The sequence below is a fragment of the Corapipo altera genome, unplaced genomic scaffold (genome assembly GCF_003945725.1).
Source record: "Corapipo altera isolate COAL_440 unplaced genomic scaffold, ASM394572v1 316, whole genome shotgun sequence".
Taxonomy (NCBI): Eukaryota; Metazoa; Chordata; class Aves; order Passeriformes; family Pipridae; genus Corapipo; species Corapipo altera.
Window position 1 is genome coordinate 561564 of NW_020884974.1, and position 24972 is coordinate 586535.

General features: G+C 43.0%; 1 protein-coding gene across 6 annotated transcripts in view; it reads left to right on the forward strand.

Moving 5' to 3' along the window:
• Window positions 1-45: 45 nt before the first annotated feature.
• The window catches only part of SMG7 (SMG7, nonsense mediated mRNA decay factor), a 50676-nt gene continuing 25749 nt past the window's right edge, over window positions 46-24972 (forward strand). For 5 of the 6 annotated variants that reach the window (XM_027665300.1, XM_027665304.1, XM_027665303.1 and 2 more), the window contains exons 1-4: window positions 46-129; window positions 20704-20735; window positions 21937-22054; window positions 23059-23191. In XM_027665300.1, coding sequence (XP_027521101.1) covers window positions 101-129; window positions 20704-20735; window positions 21937-22054; window positions 23059-23191 — 312 coding nt within the window. In that variant the 5' untranslated portion in view covers window positions 46-100. Of the gene's footprint in view, window positions 130-5832; window positions 5918-20703; window positions 20736-21936; window positions 22055-23058; window positions 23192-24972 lie in introns of all 6 variants that reach the window. The other variant, XM_027665302.1, reaches the window with a different exon arrangement.

The window sequence follows — 24972 nt, forward strand, 5'->3', positions numbered from 1 at the left end:
AAGATGGCGGCGGCGGGAGGCGGCGGCGGCGGCGGCGCGGGGGCGGCGGGCCGGCCCGGGCTGTGAGAGCCGCGGTGGGACGGGCGGCGAGCGGCGGAGGATGAGCCTGCTGTGCGCGCAGTATCTCCGGTGAGCGTCTCCGCGGCGCGGCGGCGGCGAGGCCGCGGCAGGGGGGCCCCGGGGGCGGCGGCGAGCGGGCGGACGTGGAGTCCTGAGGCCTCGCAGCGGCGGCGGCGAGCGCGGGGCGAGCGGGACGTGCCCGGGGCGGGAGCGGGACCCGGCCGCCGCGTTCCCCAGCCCCGCGAGCGGGCGGACTCGGCTGCCGCATGGCCGAGGGCTCCCCAGCAAGGTCACACCGGGGCCGCGGGGAGGGCAAGAGAGCCCCCCGGCTTCCCTGCCGGGATTCTCCAGCCCTTCCCCAGGAGGTGCCGGGATGAGCCGCCGCTGCGGAGCGACCGCGCGGTTTGACCCCGGCGGTGGAGCGGGACCGACGCTCGCAGCCCCGGGAGTGCTGTGGGAGAGCGGGAGCAGCAGGAGCCGTGTCTGAGCCCTCGCCATCAGCTGCGAACCCTCAGTCACGGCTGGCACAGTCTCCGGTGCTGGGGACCGGCAGCTGAGGGCTTGGGAGAGGAGCGAGTCTGGCAGGGCTGTGCTTGGGAACAGAACCGTGCCGAAGTCCCCGAAGCTAGAGCACTGGGCACCTCACGTTGGTATGAGCAGGACTTTGATAGGCTTTGGCATGAACTTACCTTTTGGGTGCACTCGTATCCAAATGCTCTTCCTCTGGTGGTTTTGGAAAGCAGCATCATGAGCTACAAATGGCTTTTCAGCAGCTGTAAAATACCAAATATCCAAGTTGTTGGTGGTGTGTCAGCCCTGACTCTTCCGGAACACCTCATGGAAAAGGAGTGGGAATGCCAAAAGGGCATGAGTGTTCCTTCTGAAGAGTTCAGGGCTTGGGAAGGATTTAGAAAGAGTGAATTCAAAGCAGTTTTTACATTTTGAAAGTGCTTTCTATCCAGAGTTCTGAAACACTTCAAAGGTTTCTCCTCGCTGGTTCTCCAGATCCTTCCCTTCCTCCTGATCTTGTCCTGTATATCTGTCTCCTTTGGCTAGTCCAGATCCTGCCTCAAGTATATCTTTTCAAAAAAGGGCAAAAAAGGTAATATTTTTCTCCAGTAGCAAGTTTATGAGCTTTTTTCTGTTCCAGGTGAGTACACCTCTGCTGTCATAGAAGCTTCTTCATTCTCTCTTTCCCCTTATATTACAGAAAAAGCTTTTAAATGCCTCATTATTAGCAATCTTCTACCAGTAGAAGACTTACTTCTATATTGTACTGTTTGTCTTAATAATATTGTAACATCTGGCTCCCCATGGCTGTGAGTCTTTGGCTGCTTTGAGTCATGGCAAGGCTGTACCTCTGAACTCACACATGTCCCTGCCCCTGTCACCTCCCTGCACCACCAGACTCTTTCTTAGTGTTCTATATTCCACTCCACCAAGCTGGAGATGCTCCCTACCTGCAAACACGTGGGCAATAATCCCCTGTTTCTCCTTGCTTTGTGCTTCCAGTACTTCAGCTTGTCCTGGGCCTTTCTTGCTTTTTCTTTACTGCTTTGCTTGTATTGTGCCAAACCAGCAGGATTGAAGCATGTAACACTAATGTATTACGATCAGTGACTCTTGCTCTTGTCACCAAGAATCTTACCTCCTCCTAAAAAAACAGGACACTCCCCCTCCCAAACTTTTCAAGCACTTTGTAGTCCATCATCTTCACCTTCTGCCTGTTAAAGACCTGTAGAAGGTAAGCATGGGGAAGGTTTCCTTAAAAGCTGCTTTTTATACCCACAGAGTGTAGATTTAAATTGTTTGATTTGCATAGGGCAGAAGTAGAACTGCAAATTTGCTGCAGCCCAAGCTCATAAAAGGAACTGGGAACAGAGCCTCAGAGCCAGTTCTGTTAGTCCTTTGCCTTAAGGAGGAGGGCATCCTCCTTTTTAGTCTGGCATGACAAGCTGAATCTGAGTGTAATGAGGAAGGAATACACAGACAAAAGTACAGCGATGGGACAGGGCAGTTTAACAAACATTGTGCCAAACAGAGACATGGAGCAATTAGTCTCGGCTGTCTTTGTCCTCTTAAAACTAAGAAGAGACAGAAAAGTTTTTGTGAGAAATTTTTCTCCGTGTATTTGAGGTTTAGGCAGGAGAGAGCTGGGTTTCTAAGGTGAGCATGTAATGGTTGAATAACTAGTGAAATAATGACTCTGCAAGAATTGAGCTGCTGAAAAATGAGCAAGGAAGAAGGGACTTTTAGCTGGACTGCCTTAACTCCTCCACTACCAGTCCCTTGCTTCCTGTATATATGTGTGTGAATCAACTGTTTTAAAATGCTGTCCTTAAAGGATTTTGTCCCTTCAATCAGCATGTAAAAACTGAGAAACACCTGAGACTCCTACAGAAGTCTTCCAGGATCAGGCTTCATGTAATGAGTCTTCGCAGAGTTGCAGGAGAGTCTGGTTTTGAGTCATCTTCCTATGTAATAAAGTGTTGGGATTTTTGCTTTCCCAGTCTTATTATCCTTTTTGAGGTGACCTGTCAAGAGTACTGGAGGATATTCTCTCCCATCTAGTTTCCTAGATGCTTCTCTCGAGTCATTGTTTGAATGACTCAAAGTCAATGCTCAAAGATTTGCACTGCAGCTGGTCAGGTGAGTAGGCCTTTCAGAAGGTTCTTTCAAAGAGATTTTAGGAAAAAGAGGCACAGTTCAAGTCTCTCTGTTCAGGGGAATGTGCTCATCACAGTTGGCTAAAAATTTATATCCATGCCATTTGTGCTGGTTTGGGAATTTACAAGTACTCCCCATAAATCAAACTAATCTCGTGGGGCACTTTTCTTACAGTAAATGTGTCATGTATCCTGCTAGGTATAAAAGAAGTCATTTTTAGGCAAAATATCACTGATAGGATTTTTACCACAGTACCACAGAAATTTCCAAGCGCATCCTTTTTATAAGACATTATTGAACTTTAGTCCATATTTGTTCACTTTAGGGAAATGGTCCTCATTGCGAATTTTATATGTTAATGTTCAAAGTGTAGTTAACTAGGATTCAAAAGTTTAGCAGTCTCAATGACTGTCTCAATTGCATTTGGCAAAAATGTGAGCTCAGTTATCAGTTAAATGTGGCATTACCCTGGTAAATTGTGGCTTTTAGCACTCTGCAAACATAGAATAAACATAGAATAAAATGTGCTTGAATTAGAGAGCTTGAGCACCGCTTAGAAATCCTAGCTGACAAACCAGTAGGTAGTTTCCTGTAGCCTTATGATGAGGCTATAACCAACTTCATTAAAGGTTTGACTGCTTTAATAATTCAAATTGTGGCTCTCTTTTCAAAGACTCGTCAGTGGCTCCATTAACTTCTGTATCTGCCGTGTCTCTTCAGGGTTGCTCCTTTGCTGTCTGCCGGTCCGTGACGCACCTCTTGCGGTGTTTAGGGGAGGAGGGTAGAGCAGAGGTGATTTAGTGTTGCAGTCTGTGTGTGTGAGCATGTTCTGGTTCTGATTCCTGGTCAGGATGTAGAGGTGATACTTGTCTGTGCTGGAAAGGCACAAATCTTTTTGAAACACAGAATGAGTCTCAGCAACACTGAGTCAGTTATTTAATTAACTTGAGAGCATAGGAAGGAAAAAGTTAATAAATGTAACCTCCTAATAGAGAACTTTATGTGACTGTACCATGTTTTCCTGGAGTTCACAGGATCACAAGGTAACTGGGGCTGGAGGGGAGGGACCTCAGGTCCCTGTCCAATCTCCTGCTCAGAGGGGCAGCTCAAAGGACCAGGTGCTCAGGGCTTGGTCCACTTGGGTCTTGAGAGCCTCCAGGGGTGGAGGCAGCTCAGCCTTTTGGGGCAGCCTGTGCTACTCTTTGGCTGTCCTTGTGGTGGAATAGATTTTCTGTAGATCCAGTCTGAACTTCTCATATTTTAATGCCCATAATTATGCCCATTGTGTGTTGTTCTCCTGCCACATGGAGAGCCTGGATCCATCTTCTCCATCCCCTCCCTGTGGGCATGTGGCAGCTGTGGGTGCCCTGGAGCCTTCCCTGCCCCAGGCTGACCAAGCCTGGCTCCCACGGCCTCTCTTCCAGTCCCAAATCCAAGTAATCCAGCCTGGACTGCCCCGGAGGCCTCTGCTGGCCTGTCTCCAGTTGATCCACAGCTTTCTTGATTTGTCTTGATGTCTGAACAAGTCTTGGAAAGTATTCCCTCCAGCTCTTTTATGTTCTGAAATGATTAATGCTACTTTCCTACGATCTTCACTCTTGAATTTTAAACAGGAGAGGAGTAGTGGGCAAATCACATACAGCCTTGGCCTTCCAGGAGGCACCTCACAGTACCGTGTTTTCTTTGAGGGAACATAAAGGGAAAGTCTCCCTTCTAATTTTATCTCTTTTTCTTTTTTTTTCTCTTTACAAGTTATTTCTAGCATTTGTTAACTAGAATTTCTGCCAATACTTAGTATGAGCAACACTTTGTATTCTTCTTTGAGGGCAAGGGTAATGATTTAAAAAGGCAAATAAGATTGATGATGGCTACTACTTACTACTGATCAACAAGCTTTTTGTGGGGACCTGTGAAGTAAAAAGAATTAAAATAAAAAAATGTTAAGCAATTCCCCTCTGAGCTTTCTGCTGAAGAAAATACATCTTGCTGAGAGCCCCAAGACACACATAATACTCCACAGGTCTCTGGGCAGCTATTGCTTGCTCCCTTCTTCCTGTCATGGGGATTTGAATTATTAAGCATCCTGCTGCCACGCAGGGACAACTTGTTCTAAAGTCTTCGTGTACTATCAGAGCTCTGATACTTTCTGGTTTTCAACTGTAGATCCCTAAGGAAACAAGGCTTGTACATGTGCTGCTTATCATTTTTTTTTTCTTCTTTCTCAAGTGGCTTTAACAAATTTTAGTAAACTTCTACAGAGGGATAGATGTTTCAAAGTTGGTTGTTGCCATTCTAACTTTATGGAAGTTAACTGGTTAAGGTGATCACATTTAGGTGAGCCAAATGAGTGTGCCTGTTGAGAGAAGCAGGCAGAGCCCAGCTGGGGTAAATCAGCACTTCCAGAGCTTCTCTTAGCTGCAGTGCAGGGTTTGAGTGTGCTCTGCTGTACAGAGTTAACAGCAAGGACTCAAGTGCTTGTGCAGTTTAGCAGGTGCTGGGCACATTTTCCTGCTGGAAGGAACTGGCAGGAAGGTGACTCTGTGAATGTGTGCTAGAGGGAAGAGGGCTGCAGTAACCAGAGAACTTGACCCTACTTGCACTTGGCAAAAGCTTGGCCATACAAACAAAGGGTGTGTTTTAAACTTGAACAGCTCCTGACAGAAGTTTCTCACTCTCCCTTTTGCCCTCAGCCCTGATTTGATGGCACAGATTTATGGCCAGTCTAAAGTGAGCTGGACTGGGGAACCACAGTAGGTTAGAACCGCTTTTGTTTTGTTTTGTACCCACGGAGCTCAGTCTGAGCTGGTTTCCTGATCCCATCCATCACGTTACCACAGATGTGCTGACAGAAAGGGTGTGGCTGTGTGCAACAGGAATGAAGCTCTAATGGTGAGGGCAGGGTGGGACTGCTGCTTGGAGTGATAGTGCTCCTTATCATGGAAGTGCTCGCTGACCCATAACATAATAAATAATGCCCCCTTTCCTAGAATATGGCTGTAGCTATATAGAGAGTTATATATACATAAAAAATAGAATGTAGCTGGTATCACTGTCACCCTCTTTTCAATCTGGACCAAGAGTCTCCTCCTTTTTCCTTTGCTGCAGAACACAGTTTATTGTGGATGCTGTTACTTTGTGCTCTGCTGTGAGGTTACTTGCACAACAGTGTTCCAGTGACCTAGAAGTGCAGGTTAGTGTAAGTAAAGTTACAGCTGTATTTATTTATTTATTTATTTTTGATGGCAGGGATGATTCCTGTAGCAATTAACTCTTGTTCTAACCTGCATATCCCTATGTAGTTTGATCCTTACTGGAAAGGAGAAAGTTCTGTTGTGGCAGTAAAACCAGGTGATGTTTATCTGAAGTTTTGGTGGGGGGCTGAAGCTGCACTAAAGCATTTTGAGAAGGCTTTCCCCAGCCCTGAATAGAGGGGGTTGGAGGTTTTTTTTGCTAAGGTTCTTCATTTCAGTGCATAGTGAGAGGACACATTTGCTTGGTGAATTAGCTGTTTTATATCTCAGTATAAGGTATGCTGTGATGTTCACACTCCTTATAAAATCTTTTCTTTTGTCATAAGAAGTCATAATAAGTAAACCTAGCCTGTTCCAGTGAGATAATTTTTGTCTCTAAGTAAGATCTGGGCACTGAACTGTAGCACAAACTTTTATGTCAAGCACCTTAAAGCTCTGTTTAAATCTGCATGGAACCTGAAGCTGCCCTGCTTTTCAGTTTGCTGCATTGGCTGTTGTGTGCGTTTTCTGATGTCTTGGTGCTTCCCACTGGAGAAGGAAAGGCTAGGTGGTTGGGAGAAGACTGACTTGATTGATGCACAGATGCCTTGGCATCTCCCCTGCCCTGCTCAGCCAGCAAAAATGAGTATGGAAGAGGAGTAATTGCAGTTCAAGTGTGTGGTGGCTGGTAGAGGGAGGAAAGGATAGTTTGCCATAGGGTCTGATTTCATTGGATGAGGAGCTGCTGGCGGTTGTAGAATTTTAAGGATCCTTCATCACTGCAATTGGATCTTCACAACAGCAGAAGAGACTCACTGGGAGGAACAGACTGGTGGAAGAGCAGTTAAGGAATGCAGCTATGATTTGTAAGGAGTATATGTAGGAGGACATTAGTTAGTGCTTTCCTTATTTTGAGGCTTAACCTCATCTCACTGGGAAACTGCACAGCTGCTGGGGAATAAACCTACAGATTTTTTCCTTAAACTCATGAGCAGAATTGCATGCACTGCTCCTGTACTTCTTAATGTATTATGAGGGAGGTCACAGATTTCAGTGGTGTTCGGTAGAACACGGGGGTTTTCCTGTGCTGAGGGAGGAGTATGGCTTCTCCACTCCATCTTACTGCAGTGAGCAGAATAGAGGACTAACTTAATGTTTGTTGTGGAGTGACATGAGGACTCGTGGGCCATAGTTGCTCCCTGTTTCATACAGGGTGGAGGACTGGTGGCTTTTTTCTGTGTGCGTCTGGAGCACTGATGTTGTCACATTTAACAAGATGTTGCATGAAACAGAACAGTTGTACTGGTGTCATCACCAGCTTCCACTGGTGCAGCCCTGCTCCCAGTCCTGCCTTTAGGCCCTGTTTCTAGAATTGTCTGGCCACTGCTGCTCCTTCCATTTGAATTTAAGAAGAACTTCTTTTCGTAAACTTGGGGACTTCCCAGATGACCAAATGAAGGGGGGGTGGCTTAAGCGGTGTTCTGATTCCTCTAAATCAGCAGGTTTGATCAGTGTAATGCTGTCAGTTGGGGTGGAATAAGCTTTTTTGAGTAACATTAGGCCTGCTTTCTCCTCTTTCTGTATTCCAGTAGGACTTTTCTCAGATTATTCACATGGCTTCTGCACTCAAGGGATTATCATAAGGAATCAGAAGGCTGAGGAGTCTCTTGGGATTTTTACAGAGCCGTGGGTGACAGACTAAATTTTACTGATGGGACTCAAATCAGAGATACCCTTGAGGTACTTAGGAGTCCTGTTCTCTTCCACCTTTAGGGAAAATAAATGATGTTTTTCTCAAAGAACTTATGATATCCCCAGTACATCAGTCTTTTTCTCATATTTTAGTTTCATTGTCTGTGATGTTGAAAGTGTCCTCTAGTGCTTGACCTGACTGAACAGTTTTCTGCTTTGTCTAATATTGGTATGTGTGAAGCTGATTTTTATTTTATTTCTTTCCCCCTTTCCCCTCACCCCCTGAAGCATTGTCTGGTTTGAGTCTGCAGGCCCCACTTGTCACACAACTAAATTATCTCAGAGCTGCTCTCTAGCTGCTAGAAAATGAGAAATTAATTCTGAGTGGGAAACCTTTAAGACTGATTCAGCCAAACCAACGTGGGAAAAATTTCTTCGATTACTTTAAGGAACCTCAGGCAGGGATTAGACTTTTTTGTTTGGAAGTGGTAAAACAGACCTTTTGGGCATCAAGAGACTTTATTCAATACTTTGGTGTTTCATGGTGCCTTGATTTAATGAGGCCTTGATAGTTGTTCCTATTTGATCAGGCCACAGCTGAGGGCATTTTGTTTGGAGCCAGCCTGTTCTGGGGCCCCCTGGACTCCTCAGTGGTCTGTACTGTGTTATTTACCACAGTTAACCTTCCCTACATGTGAGGAAGAAATGAATTTTTGATGAACCTGTTGGGAAGACCATTTTTTCCCCTTTGTTCTATGATAATCCCATAAATTGTCTGTCGCAGTGAAATTCTCCTGGTATTTGTTTTGCCATGCCCTATCTTGGTCTCACCGTGATTTGAAGAAAGCACCTGGATATTACTGTGTGTCAAACAGCTGCAACTGTGTGATAATCTTTTTTTAAACCAGGGTTTCCTTCTTTTAAACCAAGGAACCTTTGACAGGCTCCAGCTTCAGTTTCTTCTGCAAAGGCAGGGCCTTTGTGCATTCCAGCTCTTAATTTGAGGTACACTTGAGCCATTAAGAGGGGACTTTAGGGTAGTTTTTCCAAGCCAGCTTAATAATATCTGAAAATAGAAATGCTGATCATCTGTACCAATGGAAAAGGGGAGAAAGAAGGATGGGACAAGACTTTTGGCTGTTGAAGCTGTCTGTTTTGAGGTAAATACTTGTGGATGACAATGCTATGACCAAGCTTCTGAGCATAGAGACTTGATGCAGCCAGATATTCCCTGGAAAAAATCTACTGGTTGGTCTGTTTTTTGTGAATGGCATTAAGAATAGTGTCCAAAGGGTTTAAACCACATTTTCTGATGTTAAAGAAAAACCCCAAGAGCGTATAAAAACATGAAAACTGGAGCAGCTCTTAAAACTCCAACATGTGGCTTCAGTTACTAGTAAAATGGAAAAAATATTATTTCAGTTTGAAGAAAAAGGTGAGATTTCTATCTTGGTTAATGGTTATAAATTAAATTATTAAAAGATGCAGAGTAAACTCACAGTAAAAATCTAGAATGTGTTTCGGTTTGTCTTATACCATCAATGGCATGAAGTTCAACATAGATGTGAAATCTTTAACTAGAAAGAAGTGATAAACTGCCTAATAAGCATTGTCAACATTAATTTGAATTAATACAGAAGGCCTTAATTTAAGAACATGTCACATAGATTATGTTGGGGCATGAACGTCTGGCAGATTTTCCACCCAGTTTGAACATACCCTGACTGTTTAACTTAGAGATTTATTTTGTTTTGAGGTAAATGGTTGAAAACACAGGGCTTGGGGCAAAGACAGCTGTAGGGAATTGTGGCTTTCTGGGTGTCTGGCTTCAGCTTAAGTACTAGCCTTCTCCTGGTTTTGTTATCAAAGACTAAAATAACCTCTAAAGCTTGAAACTATCCAGAAAGATATTTCCAGTGGCTTTCTTATGGAGATGTCAAGTGCTTGCTCGTACAGCTACAGACTATTTGGTAGCTTCCATCATAGACAACCAAGCAGAAGTCAGCACTAAAAAGGTGATGTGTCTGTCTGTGTAGTCAGAATTTGGGGATACTAGTTTAAAATCAGGTAAAATTCTCAAGAGAGTCTTATCTTTAGGAATAACAGGTCTGAAACACATGAAAATCTTTTGGCCTTTAGCTGCAGGAAGTTTTATGTGTGTGGTTGAAAATGCTGTTGAACCTACGGATTTCAGCTTTTGGTGTTGGAGCAACGTGATTCACCTGGTTTCCCTGCTTTATTGTTAAATGCTGAAGTACAGGGCCAAAATTACTCTGTTTTCAAACTTCTCTTGGACATGCTGGCATACTATACAAAACATTTGACAATGAGATCCAGCCTTCAGTGGTTGCAAAGTGAAATGCCAAGGTTGAGTTGGCTTGTGCAGGGTGAGTTAACAACTCGTAACTGTGTAGTCAACTGGTGAAATCTTTTGCCGGCGTTGTCCTTTCTTGCTTAATGTGCATCAAAGATTCAGAGAATATCTCCTCTTGAGTGAGGACAGTCCCTGTCCCTTTCCTACCTTCCAAAGGTAGCAGTGGGTTGAGCAAGGCTGGTGATGTTTGCTGAGGAAATTGGGGGGAGGAAGGAGCCAGAGTGGGTGAACCCAAGCCATACGATGATTTTTGAAGGCAAGATCTGGAAATGGTTTGGCAGAGTGGCCAGAATAGGCTGCTTTGGGGTATGGAGGTGACTCCGTAGGACTTCAAGCAACAAAATGTTTGTCAGGGATAACATCAGGGTGAGGGAGTGGGCTATGAAATCTTTTGAAGTGCTTTCCAGCCTTAAGATTTGATCTTTAGGTGGGATGTGTTAGTCCTTTGCTCTGGAGCCTTTTCATCAGCCCTTGCAGAAGATAAAATGAGTGTAATGAACAGGTTTGGTCTGACCGTTGAAAGAGAGAGTGCAGTCTGAGAAACCGCATTCAGTTTTGTTTTCTGCAGAGTTTATGTTCAGAAAAGATCCGCTAACCCCCAAATTTCTCTGTACGTCATCGTGAGGTACCGATAGGATGCTGGCTGAGCATCCTGTGACCTTTTCTAGACACAGAACTAGAAAGGACTCTGCCTTAAGGTCTTGAGGTTCACATTTGAAATCAAATGGCTTTTATAAAAACACTTAGTCCTCACAAGCAGGTTTAACCTTGGAAGTTATAAATTTGCTCAGATGCCTGCTCCTAACCAATCCATTAGTTTTTGAAAGAGCAGAGGAGGTTACTGGTTAACTGGGAGTACCTGGGAGCGCTCGGCGGGGCAGTGGCAGCAGCGGCTCCGTCGGAGGCGGTTTGGACCTGCTGGAGCAGAGCTGCACAGCTCAGATGGACTTGGCCCAGGGAGCTGTACCTCTTCAGCCAGGCTGGTTTTCCTCCAGACCTGTTTGTGTTTGACAGAGCTCAAAAGCCTCAGGCTGCACCTTTACTGGGGAGGGACAGTTCTTTTAGTAGTGTCTCCATTTGCTTCCCTCCTCCCAGGCTAATAACATTCATTAGATATGAGCTGGTTGGGTTGGTCATATGTTTCTCCTTCAGGTGAACACAGACCAGAGTAACTTTCCATATTTCAGGAGTACATGTGTTTTGGTGGTGGACTTGGGTATTGTACCTCACAGCCCTTCTAGATCAGCCATTCCTGAACTGAGGAGAACCAACAGCAGAGGACTGTGGCAGAGTTGTGTGCTGCTAAACTAGAAATTAAATCTAAGGCTCAGTAAGAATCCCTCTTTTCCCTTAGCTCCATGTAGGAGCTCAGTGAGGTATCCGTGGTACTTTGTGCCACATTTTGTTAACACAAATAGTAAATATTGCTGGTTGTATTGTTTGAGGTGGTATTTTATGATCATGCCTCTTCTAGTTTATTGTAAGTCACGGTATGTGATAGAACTGCATTAAACTTGTGATGGTAGAGGATTCCACCTCTTTTTCATTTCCATATTTAATTGGGGAAAATGATTATTCAGATATTCTCTGGTTAAAAAGTGTTTATTTCAGAACAGCATTGCTTGTGTGTTTCTGGTAGAGAATGGGGAGCAGCTAATGAGACTCCTGTAAATGATTGACAATGATGTACTGAGTACCCATTTAATTACCAGAAATGGAGGATATAAGTCTCCCTGACTGGTGTTCAGCCTTCTGCTGCTGTTGTGCTTTTCAGAGTGTGGTTTGCATTTAATTTCAAGATGGAGAATTGAAAATAGTTTCTAAGATGCAGCTTGCAATTAGGATGATACTTGGATGTAACCTGAGTGTTATTTGTCGAGGCTTGTCCGAACCATGCAGTGTCCTTTCACACTGCAAAATCCCTTAATTATGAAAAATTGTTTAAAACTTTCAGGTATGCCACGTTTGTGCATAGATGTGTGTTTTGTGTCATGTTGACATGATTGGGAGTTAATAAAATGAATGGGATTGGGCAAAAAGCAGTTTACAATTGCTGAATGGCTGCAACTAGTAGTTTAGATATCAGTAATTTTGCTTTAGGCCTTATGTTTTTGGAGGCCATGACTGTCTGGGCATAGATCTTGCAGTGTTAGTTGCTGGGAGAGCACATGTTGAAAAGACTGAACTCCACTGTATCTGTTGTAGGTAATGCTACAAACACAGTAAGAAGGATTACTTATACTTTATTCTTGCCCTCTCTGATTGTCATACTTAATGCATTTGCTTTTTGTCCATCTGCTCCTTAGCAAGGAAGACAATGTCTTGAACTCCCAGCAGCTGCCTCCCCTTCACTGGTCATTTCCTCCCGTGGCGATGTGAGTCATTCCAGTGTTACTGAGCATAAGGCTCAGCGGTTGCCACTGGGCAAGGAGCAATTTGAGGCAGGGATTGAGAGGCAGGGGGTCTATAAAAACCACCAAAAATCAGTAAGATATCTGGAGTTTATATCCTGAGCTGTTAGTGGAGGCTGGAGGCAGCAGGAAGCTTGTAGAGCTGAAAGCAGGACCCAAAGGGCTGCAGGTATTGCCCTCCTGATGCCGAGTGGGGCGGACTTTCCAGGGGAAATGCATGTCACTGCTCTGCAGCTCCCTGCAGGAGAGAGGGCACGTTTTATCTTCATTGCAAACGTGGCACTAAACTGACTGTAATTTCCTTCCTTTGAGCTGGATTCTCTGCACTTATCTAGGAGATCCTGTGCAATGTTTGAGGAGGGCTGGCATCTGCCACCCAACCGGAGCTGATCTGGCTTCTGCAAGGCTGACTTCAAGGGCAGAACTTTCTGAAACTCATTTGGTGATACCCAGCTGAAGCTGATCTCAGTGCTCAGGTTTCTGCATTTTCCATAATTCTGGACGTGGCTTTCATACTGCAAAAGCTGTTAAAAGAGGTTAAATAATACGTATTTTAATATCTGCTCTCTGCAGTTTCCAGCTCTTAACACAAGTGAAGGTTTTACCAAGTCAGAAACTGCAATATAACAAATTATTGCTGGTGTTACTTTATATTTGTCACAACTGAGAGCTGGTATTGTCTGCACTCTAATCAGGCTGGATTTGAAAGAGAAAAAAATAGTGATATTACAAGGGTATAATTTTGTTTGTTTGTTTGTTTGTTTTGTCTGTGCGGTGTGTTTTTGGTTTTGGTGGGGTTTCTTTGTTTGTTTGTTGTGGGGTTTGTTGTTGTTCAGAAAGTAATTCTGTTGCTTCTCCTTGCTCAATCACAAAACCTTGTGGGAATTACCATGGGAAGTAAGGTAGTTTAGATGCAAATCTCTTACATCCCTCTTAGCACCGGAGTCCTAAGAACTAATAACCCTCCTGAGTGCTTCCCAAGAGTTCCATATTGTGGGTAGTGAGGGAGCAGAGCTTTATGGGTTTTGATCCCTTTTTTAAGGAAGAGGGCTGTTTATGGCTGAGTGGATTGGAAGGCAATCTTGAAGTTTTTGTGCCCTTTTTGTGTACCTTAAAGATTGCTTTAGTTTTGAAAAATGAGCTTGTCCAGTGGGTTGCGTAAAGATTAAGGAGATACAAACATGGATTATGTATTCCATTTTAAATGTTTTGCCTTTCACTTATTCTCAGGTCAGCTGCAAAACTGACATGGTGTCAGCCAGTGCAGTAAATATGTTACTTTATGGATGCTGGTAAACAGAGTATTCCATAAAAATATTATTTGTTGACTGTTTGCTATTAGAAATTTTTGTTTGAAGGTATTCCTTAATATATGAAAAGGTATCCCTGTCTTGAAGCACCACACATATTAAGCATTCATTTTTTATTTATTGAGTGTCCTTTTTATGGTTATTAAATTGTTATTACTGTTATTAAATCTGAATTTTTCTACACTGAAAACACTGTCAGGAATACCTGTGGAGCTACACCATCAGCTCCTGGAAGGTAAACAAGGTAAAGGTGAGTGAAGTTTTTGTGCTTTTCTTTCTTGGGCAACATCCATTCAGAGGTTATTTTTCTCCCTGTTGGCTTTACTAAAATTCCAGATAACTAGTGGTCAAGATGGAGAGTGAAAGAACAGCATAATCAGTATTTAAAAAATATCTTTACATACCACTGACTGTGGAAAATGCAGCTGAGGAGAGGGAGAGCAGAGACTTAGGTGGAGGCAGTGGAATGCTCAAAGCCTGAGCAGGGTAGGAGACTTGTATTTCCCTTTGTGCAGATTAAATTGGGGATTCAGCACATACAAACTTCCCTTAGGGGAGCTTTTACCTGTTGGGCACATAATCTTAAAATCTTGAGACAAAGGAACTGACTTCCCTGAGACTGGAGTAAAAAAATGAGTTTGAATGAAGCTGACTGTGAGAGTACTTTTACCCTTATCCAGGGAGGAGGATTGTCAGTTCTAATCAAACTTGGACAGAGTTGCTCTTGGTGATTGCATTTTGAGGATGATTATTATGACTTGCTTCTAATAGAGCCTGGACTAGGAGAAGAGCGGAAGATGGGATTAAGAAAAATCCTATTCTGTGTCCTCATTTCTCAACATCCTTCTCAGCTAAGGTGAAAACACAAAAGGAATAGCGCAGGGTTCCCTGTGGAGGGGGTTTGTGGTCAGGTGGTAATTGCCTTGCTTTAGCATCTGCTTGCAGAAGTGTTGCTTTTTTTTTTTAACTGATTGTAAAATAATTGTTTCCGTGGCTTTGATCTTCGCTATAATCTGATTAAGCTGCAGGTCAAAGAAATTAGCTGTACCCTGACTTCAGCTGCCTGTAACAGCAATAATAATCTTTAAACTAGTTAGCGTGTAAAATTGACAATAAGGTGGTTCTGTTGAAGATGTTTTTCATTGCCATATGTGTGAGGAAGAGTTTCCTTCCAGTGTAAAAGGCACATGGAGCATTTAACTCTGTGACTCACAGCCTGAAGATCTCTTGCTACCTCAGTGAGAGCTGACATCACCCAAACCTGCCTGCTCCCAAAGCAAGTGATTCCAGCACTTCAGGAAAATTACGGTCATTTAAATTAGGTGGCAACTCTTGCAAGTTGGGAATGTTAAGAACTTGTTCTATAAAGGTAAAGCTGTTAAAAAAGCTGTTAAGTAGTACATATCTGTTGCACAAGTGAGTAGGTAGAGTCTGTACACAAATAATTAAGTAAAATCTATATTGGACACCATATACTACTGCAAAATCCTCATTTCATCGAGTCACCTATTCAGGAAAAGATGTGTCAGGCTGTTAACTGGAGCTGCTGTCTGACGTCTGTGTTCAGGTGATGTTGAATTAGTAGGGGAAAGAAATATCAGAGATGAAGTTTATTTACGAGTTCCCTGCTACTGTTATTCAGGCATAACTGTCTAGGTTTGTACACAATCCTAAGATTGCTATAAAAATATTTCCCTTTGATGGGTCCTAATTAGATACACAGTTGCTATAAACAAAGTAGTCCAGAGAAGTCAGAGTTCTTTGTCTTTCAGGACCCAATCTTTAGCAGTGTGCCAGCTGTAAAGGATTAGTGCCCAATGAGTCTCTAAAAACTGTAAATAAAGCTTTATATTTTAGCAAGTGTTAGTGGGAACTCTTAGGAATTGAAGGAAAAACGGTTATTTCCCATAAAACTGTCAACCACTTGTATCAGATAGCAAGTTTTCCTCAGCGCTGAACTCCAGATGTGAATGTGTCTTGGGTGCAGTGTTTGGGGGCTTCTGAGCGACCAGGTTCCCCTAAATGTGCTGGAATGGTATGTAGAAAATGTGTGTAGAATATTCAGTACCCCTGCTGTTAGTGTTTCCTACTGCTTTCCCCTGCCCTGGATCAGCATGGGTATACTTAAATAAAGACAAATAAACAAAAAGCCCACTGAGGTATTATAAGTTTTTCTTGAAGTTAACTGTTTTGAGGAAAATCTACTGTAGTGGTTGCTGGATGTTGCTTTGGAGTTCCTGCTGGGTGTGAGCCTTGCCAAATATTGCAATTGCTAAAGTACAATTTTAAGCTAGCATAGGAAATTTACCTTTCCTACCCAAAATGAAAAATTTTCTACATTTAATAACCCTGGTTTTCCTTCTGAAAGGGAATTTATTCTGGCAGTACCCTTGATGAGCCTTGGGATCAGTCACCTCCTGCTGAGGCAGGTTAAGGCTGCATGTGCTTTTCATTGTGGTACAATTTCTGCATACACCTCCTGGGAAGAGAAGTGCAGGGATATAAATTCCTGCTTGGAGTGAAGCTATCCTGACCATTTAGTATGATTTTTAGTTTGTAGAATCACAGAACAAGTGGTTGGATTCTGATTGCTTTCATAAGCCCAGCTGCCTGGATTCATTGCCCATTTTAGTCCTGTAAATCCTCAATTCCTTATCAGGGGAGCTGTGTTACTGAGATTTGCAGGGGGAACTGTTGCAGCTGCTGGTGCTTAGGGCTGCCAGGGGAAAACCGAGTGAAGTTCCCCTCCAGGCACGGTGGAAAGCAGAGTGTTGTGTTCAGAGCTACTTTTATGAGGTCTGGGGTTTTCCACGTTTTTTTGGTGAACTTGTGCTGTTGTAAATCATGGCTGGCTCATGCTCACTGTGAGAATGAGAGAGGTGTGGTGCAAGTGAGGCTTGACTTTGACTTTCAGAAACAGAGTGTATGAGCTGGGTAGCACAAAACTGCTGCTTTGGAAACTTGGGCTTAATTTTATTTACTTATCTGAGCTTGATTATGAAGCGTATTAGCAAACCCCTGCTTCTGTAGAACAGATATTGCTCTGTTGGAGATGCAACGTGGTGTATGCAGAACTGAAAATTTGTTATTAGTTATTTAGTTATTAAAATATGCTAATTATAACAGAACTGAAGAATAGATATTGGAACAGAAACGAGCTGTTTTGGGGATGACAGTAAAATGGATCCATTTGTTTAGTGATACCCAAATGGAGGTTGAGGTGAGGTGGCAACAAGAGGAAAACTTGAATAGAATAGTTAACCAGAGAGGTTGTATGATCTTTTCTCCTAGGATTTTAACATCAAATTAAGCAAACTTGTTCTGGCACTGAAGGCTAAGTGGGGCTGCATGATCTTTTGGTTTACCTTTCAGCCCCTCAATGGGATGGGTTAAACCACTTGAAAATGGGGGGTATGGGAGAAACATCCCCATATTTGTGGGATTTCCTTTCCTGCGGTGTTTGGGGAACGGCTTGTTTACTTTTTCTGCTTTGGGAAAACTTAATTGATCAAAAATGCTAAAAACTTGGAAATGGAAAGATGAAATGTGGTTTTCCTGTCTTCCTTGGCTAAATCCAGTGGTTCATTCCAGGCTAAAAGTAGTGTGTGAGTTCCAGCAAACCAGGAGTTTATATACTCCCAGGTTCTTAAGAAAAGAAAACTTTCCTTTGCCACCTGTGAGTACTTAAATTTTAATATATCTAATACCTTCAGAACTTCAAAAGAAAGTCCTGGCTACTGTGTTTTAAAGTTTTGAAGCTTTTCAAGTTCATGAATAAAATGAAAATTGCTTTAGGTGTCAGACTGTTTTACTGAGTTGAGAGGAAGGCTTTTGTATTTGAGTCTCAAGTTTGACTGAAGCATGGGACTGAGTTTATATTTGGTTAGGAAATTATAAAGAGTAGCTATCACAGTATATATGAAGATGGTATGTCATCTAATGGGAATGCTTGAAATACAATTTTATTGAACTATGGTTTGTGCTTATTTGGCTTTGGACCAACAGGCTTGGGGAAACTTGACTTGAAGACTGAACTTCTGATCCAGCTGGGCAAGGAGGTACTTGAGGATATTCTTGAAATGATGAAGTGTGTAAGCAAGCTGTACCATGTCCCCTGGCAGGCAGTGGGTTTTGACCCAGAATGAGTCATTTTAATGGAAATTCAGTATGTGGCGGTGCAAGAAAATACAAAAAAAGCTTGTTAAAATGCTTGACAATAGAAGGAACCATTGGCACTGTCAGAAACTCTTATCACTTTTCAGTGAATGCCAGTCTGTGCCTGTAGGAGTCTCTGAGCACCAGCAAAGGCTCCTTGGTGCAGTGTGTTCCAGGAACAGGTAATACATCTTTTCTCTCGAAGTGCTACTGGTGCAGAACAAGTGTGGTACTCAGGCTGCCCCCTCTTATCCTGGCTTAGGATGTGTCTGTTTTAAATAAAGGTTGGTTTGAGGTGGAAATGAGACACAGCATGCTAATGTTAGACCTACTTTACTAATTCTGTGGCCTCTAGGAAGTATTGAAATAATTTCCATGCATTTTATTAAAAATTATGGTAATAATCCCCTCAGTGTAGCTTGTTGCAAGCTTATAAAAGGTTGTTTGCATTATGGCTGCTGAAGAGATCGGTGCTAAAGGCTCTTGTTCTGTAAGCCTGTGAGTATTCTCCTCCAAAAAAGGAATTTTTAAAATAAGTCTTTTTGGTAGAAGTTCAGTTCCAGCATATTATTAGGGCTGTGCATTTAGAGAGCATCTGCTAGCAGTTGCAGTGATGTATGGGTTGAGGCTCTCTTTCATATGAATTTTCTGGGCAACAGTGAGGCAAAACTTTATGACAAAAAGCCTTTATAGTGGTGCTATTTGTATTTCCCCCTCTAAAAATTAGCACTTAACATAGTGGAAGGTAGTTCTGCACAAGTAATTTTCAGAGGAGCAGTTCTTGGCTTCTAAAGGACAGAGCCTTAATGCCTGCAGGAGAATTTTGGGCTCGTGTTTGCTGGGGCAGTACTGTGTGTCCTGTTGGGGCTGAGCCGCTCAACAGGATCCGTGGCTTTGGCAACACAGCTCGTGTTCTCAGCTCAAAGCAGACGTTTGCACAACTGGCAGGTAGATGTTTAAAGTGTGAGCCAGACTGCAGGAACTTGGCTGGCTGTTCAAAAAAGAGAGTCTCCAGCACCTGAGCAAGTCAGCTTTTCCTTCTGAGCAGTGGCATCGCAAACCTGGCTCAGCTTTGTGCCTGACTGGACTGGCAGGTCAGCGTTGGAGAGGCTCCCGAGGCACCCAGAGGTGGCTGCCATCCTTCCTTGGCTCCTCTTAGCTCCCCGGGGGACAAGATCTGCTCTTTCTGGCTGCAGCGATGGGGAGACAGCTTTTGGACAAGGAAGAAATGTTTCTTGGGCTTTCTGCGTTCTCATGACACAATAGCTAAATTTTTGCTCGCTTGTCTCAGTCATAGGTTATCTCTACTTCCAGTACTCCCTGCTGTTAGGAGTTAAAAAAGCATTAGTACCTCATTGAAATAAATAAAGAGAAGTTGTCTTAAAGATATTAAACTTGTGAAGCAGGTGACGAAGGTACAGATTTCCTTCTGTCACCAGTTAACATATTCTTGACTTAGTTAAATCTCTGGGAGCATCCCACTGCTTCTTGGATGATATGCAGTGACCTTGGTGAGCTGCTATAGATATTTCTTGTATTTAATAAACAGATATTTTGTGAAGGGACTTTCTCCTAATGATGTGTATCCTATTCTGATATCTTTTAATCCTCATGTGGGTCTCAAAACCTTCCCTGTAATTTGTGGCCAGCAGGTAGAACCCAGAACAACCTGAAAAGCTGTTTTTACAGTCACCACATCATAATGGCAGGAGAAAGTATATGCTGGTTTCTGAAGCCTCTTTAGGGATTAGGTGGCGCTTTCTCCTGGTTCCCTGTTCTTTCCCAAGCTGGCACCTGACATTGATGTTAGTCACAGTGCAGCTTTCATCTAGTTTTTTTGCTGAGGCGAGTGAAGCGAGCATTTAATGTGCCAGGAGGATTCCACATCTAGTGTGGGAAAATTGCACTCTGCACATCTGTGTCACCATTTGAATACAGCAAAAGCACAGGGATATGTTCCACCCAAACCCAGCCTTGTCTCCCCTCTGCCAGCCCTGGGTTAATTTTGTGTCACTCAAACAGGCCAACAGTGCTGCTCCTTGAAATTTTATGTATTGCTGACACAGTGATTAATTGTAGCATCTCCATTGCCTGTTTCATCCAGACATTGACCATTCCTAAATACTTATTTATTGAGGATTGTATCCTAATATTCCTTTGCTTGAGAAACTTTTTGCCAGCCTCCACCAGCAGTGGGGATTTGCAGAGGATGTTCAGTGCAGGAGTCACCTGTAGTTGGCATTTTTTCCTGTATGTGCTGTATGTTTTTTACTTGAAAACCTGATCAAAGCATGACTTTAGGGAAGCAGTTCAAGGAAGAGGTAACTGGGGAAGCCATAGTCTTTATCACTTCTCACTAAGGAAAACTAGTGCAGCACAGAGGCAGGAGGGCTCTACCAATGTTCTGACAGGCACTGATGGGAGTTTGCTTTGCTCTCACTGTTGGCTACTGAATTTCACATGTGACAGCTTAAAGTTAATATCAAATTCCCAGGTCAGGTAAGTGGTATCACTGATGTTGGCAGGATGCTACTGCCACGTAAAGCTTAAAATATAAAGTATAATGTAACTGGTTTTTAGGTTGTAGTTTTTTGAAAAGAGGCTTAAGCAGGGAAAAATGAACAGTGCTTTATGGGATGAGCTAGAAGCAGTCACACGGTTGAGCAGCAGTAGCTCAAATCCATGGGATAAACCAGAGCAGTGTGGGTTGTAAAGCAGACTGCCATTGCGTGAATGTGCTTTAGCATAATTCAATTATTTTGATCAGTCAGTTTCTAATTTATTGTTTTATTGCTTTCTTACAGGCAGGCAGAAGTCCTGAAGGCTGACATGACAGGTAATTGCCTTGATTATATAATTGATCTAGGCTAATATTTGATTCCTGGTTTTGTTTTCCTTCTGTGTCCCTTATGCTTATCCTAAGAATTCTGTGGAAAGTCTGCGACTTTATATTAAAGGCTTGTCCTCTCTCTGTAAGTAAATAGCATTTTACCAATTGTGCCCCTCTTTCCTGTGTCTAAAATATATTTTTAAAGTTGACTTTGGATGTTCTAAACATTTGGAGATGGAGGTCATGCCTCTGCTCCTCTCTGAGATTCCTGCCTGGACTAGCAGAGGGGCTGCTGTACTTGGGATTAGCCAGGATCTGGGTGGTTTTGAGGAACCTTGGTGGTGGAAGTGCTGATCTGAGCATTACCCCACGTGTTGTGAAAGTGCAGCCGTACACACTACGAAATGCTACAAGCTATGATTTAAGTTGTTTATATTAAGGCATCAGCTCCACAGTACAAGCAGTTCCCTTAATGAACCTCTGCTCAGGTGTGCTTTGCCATGTGTAGTGAATGTAGCAGGCTGATGTGTAGTCCCCACAGGAATATTAAAACCACCTAGATCCACCTAACACATCTGGATGGTTTCCCTGGGGTGAGGCCCATCCCTGTGCTCCTGCAGCCCCCAGCCCAGGTGATTTGCCAAGGCACAGGAAATTGGACTCTAACTCCAGATAGCAGGGAACAGTGTCTGCACTCACCCTCCCTGATGGAAGGCAGATGGCTGCCAGAGAGTTAGGAAATGGCAAGCATGCAGGAATACTTGCCCACAGTGTTCTCCTAAATACCAACAGCATGTGTCCAGGGACTGTCCTGTTTTGCATCCCTCTTTGGATTTATTTTCTGTGAATTTTTTCAGGCTATGCTGGAAGTTTTTCTAAATTCATCCAGTGGCAAGGAGTTCTGCAGCTTAATGACTCCTGTCTGTTTTGGTTTTTAACTTGCCAGCTGCTGACTTAGCTCACGTCTAGTTCTGGTGTCACAGGAGACTGATCAGTTAATCAGTGATCACTCAGCCCCCAACCCATCTGTAGTTCTTGTATTTCACTGTTCTGATGAATCTCTGATAAAAGCAGGTGTTTGGTGTTGTGTATCTATCTTACACTGAGCTCTGTTCTTGCATTTGGTAGGTGAGTGAAAAATCAGAGTAACAACATAAATTTGAGTGCTACAAAAACTGTTGTGTCTTTTTTTTTCTTTGTTGCTCAGATTCGAAGCTGGGTCCAGCAGAAGTCTGGACGTCCAGACAGGCTCTACAGGACTTATATCAAAAAATGCTAGTGACCGATTTGGAATATGCTTTAGATAAAAAAGTGGAGCAGGACCTGTAAGTACCTCAGTAAATTTTTGTGTATATATATATATATATAGTCTGGGCTGATGAGCAGGAAGCCCTGAGACTTCCCGAAAAGTGAGCGTATCCTGTGAAATGGTTGTCTTATTTCCTTTAAAATGAGAGCTGTGTGAGAATGCACTGCAGAGCCAGTGAAGAGCATTCAGTAGGTTAGTATTTTACCTCTGGCAATTTAGCAGCAGCCAAGTCATGCAGAAGTGGGTTTTGAAGAGCCAGATGGAGGGGAGAGAGCTAAGGAACATCAGTCTGTGGTGCTGTCAGGGAAGGGCTGAAGGCTGCAGTTTCCAGAAGGAAGAAAGTTTGCCTGGTGTAATCACCTGGAGCTTTGAGCAACGTCTAACAGGAGTTGGGTAGCTGCTCAAGACTCTCATTTTAAGCCTTCTTAGGTATTGCTGAGCAGAGGGAGGAATATCAGGGGAAAACTTAGTGGGGTGCTCATGGCACCTTAAGAATCAGGAAAAGATCCTGCTGAGTTTCCTCCATGCCCTGAGTCCATTCCCTGTTATTTAAGATGCAGACACGGGTTGTAACAAGCTTAGTTAAGTGAAGCATGTGGTTTTTCCAGCACTGAGAGAAGTGAGATAAGTAGGCTGGCTGAGTTGTCCTGTCCATGCCTCCAGTTACTGAATGATTTTTTAACCCTCACCTCTATACCCCACATCTTGCTTTAGAGATTAAGTTCTATGCTGCTTAAACCAGAACAATTACAAGCAAATATTATTGCTTTTACAGTGTTACTTGTATATATACACATGTATATATATGTTAGAGATATACACATATATCAAGATATAGATATGAGAGGTGAGGAGAGGTAGTTATTCCATATTTAACATTGTATCTCATCTGAATGTTCCCTGAATTTGCATATTCTTCATGTCTGATGCTATGTAAGTAAACACTTCTTTCCTGTTGCTTATGTCATCTACGTAAGACGCTTCCAAATTAAAAAGGAAAAACCTTTTTCTTGTTTTCAGTTGGAATCATGCCTTTAAAAATCAGATCACGACGTTACAGGGTCAGGCGAAAAACAGAGCAAATCCAAATCGGAGCGAAGTTCAGGCGAACCTTTCTCTGTTCCTAGAGGCAGCTAGTGGCTTCTACACACAGGTGAGTTGCAGTAAGTAGAGGAAGGGTGGGAGGGTCAGTTTTAGGGGGGTAAGATCTGTTCTTTTCCCTTAGCATAGGAAACTATTGCTGTACGGGATCGAGCAGTGCACCTCACTGAACTGGTGCTCTCAGTAGGACATGGCTGCAAAGCTGGTCATGTGCTTTCTTTTGATCAACTGTAGTCTTGAACTGGAACTTCTGTGCATCTGCTAGGTGTTTTGGTACAATTCAATTTCCCTTCTAAGAGAACCTTATTTAAAACATAAACCCCACTGTTTCGGTAAGGTCGAAGGTCCGTTTCTTACTGTACTGTGCTGTGACTGCTCAGGGTGAGCATAAAGCAGCAGGAAAGGGTAGAACGATCCTTCCTCGCTCTGATCTCTGGCTTTCTGACTGCATCTATTGCCTTCTTGAGCTTCTTTATATGTGAATCCTCCAGCTATTAGGAGGTCTAGCCTTCCTTGGCTCTCCAGGCCTTCGTGAAGCCCTTTACTCTGGTCTCTGCAGTGAGTGCAGAATTTTGTCTTCTAACTGTAATGTCTGTGAGTAACAATGACACTAAAAAAAGCCGAAGCCCAACAAACATGTTAGCTGATGATTTCATTGGTACTCTTAGTTCTTTTTTTTCTGCCACTTCTCTAAAACTTCCCATTCAGCTTCTCATTACTGTGTATGTATTTGTGGGACATTCCTTTCATTCCCTATATAGTGAAGGATAAGCAAAGATAGTCAGTTTGTTCTTGGACTGAGTGACTCAAGTACAGAACTAAGTGCAGAAAATGTAGATGCACAGGATGTGTGTGGTGGCCTAATGTTTTTCTGTGTCCTTTCCTTGTAACTCCTAACACTGAGGATGAGCAGTTTTTTAAGAACGTGTCCATGCTACATACATATTTAAATTCAGCTTTATTTTCTCAATAATACCTGACTTAGTGCCCACCACAGTTGTACACTGACTGAAGTAGGGTGGTTGTACCTAAGAGTATTATGTAGCATTTACAATACGTAATGTCTTGCTGTTTTTTTGATCAAGACTCCCAAGTTTACAAGCCTTCAGTCTTAATTCTATGTTTTTGTTAACATTTACTTAGAATTTCATACTTTGGCTCTAGAAACTTTTCTTCCCCTTAAGCAAAACGATTGTTGAGTGCTCTTGTGATAAGTATATTTTGTGAAAATTTCAGTTAATCACAAAAGGGATGCAATTCCTGTTCCTTACATATTTTTGCCCACACTCTTTCCAATGTTAGATTACATCTTGTAGATTATGGAGAATAAGAGTCAGTGTGTGATAAGGGCCTTAATAAAGATAATTTGCCTTTCTTTCCCTTTCCCCCCTCGTTTGGTGTGTGCTTCAGCAACATTGTGGTTGCCGAGTCCTCTCTCAAGTAGTGGTCTGACTAAACTTTCTGTCATGTGCTGGTTTGCACTACCTTCAGGTTACAGCACTCACAGTAGGTCATTCTTACTGTACCAATTCCCAGTTTGATTCCAGACATCTGCAAGGCCACCCCACATGTTTTTACAGAATCCTCGTCGCTACCCTTTTTCCCCTTCAGTATTGTTTCTTGAAAGCTGCTTATTTGACAGCCTGTGGCATGTTTGCTAAGGGTTTTCTACCATCTCCACCATTTGTCTTGCAAAAGCCTTGTTCTTCCCGGCAGTGGATCAGGGAGTTTTGCTCTTCTTGAGTTTGACACCATAAACTGGCTTTTTTTTCCTCTGTTTGCTGTGATGTTAATCATCTCATTTTTAGTCTGAAGACTCGGCTCAGCCAAGAT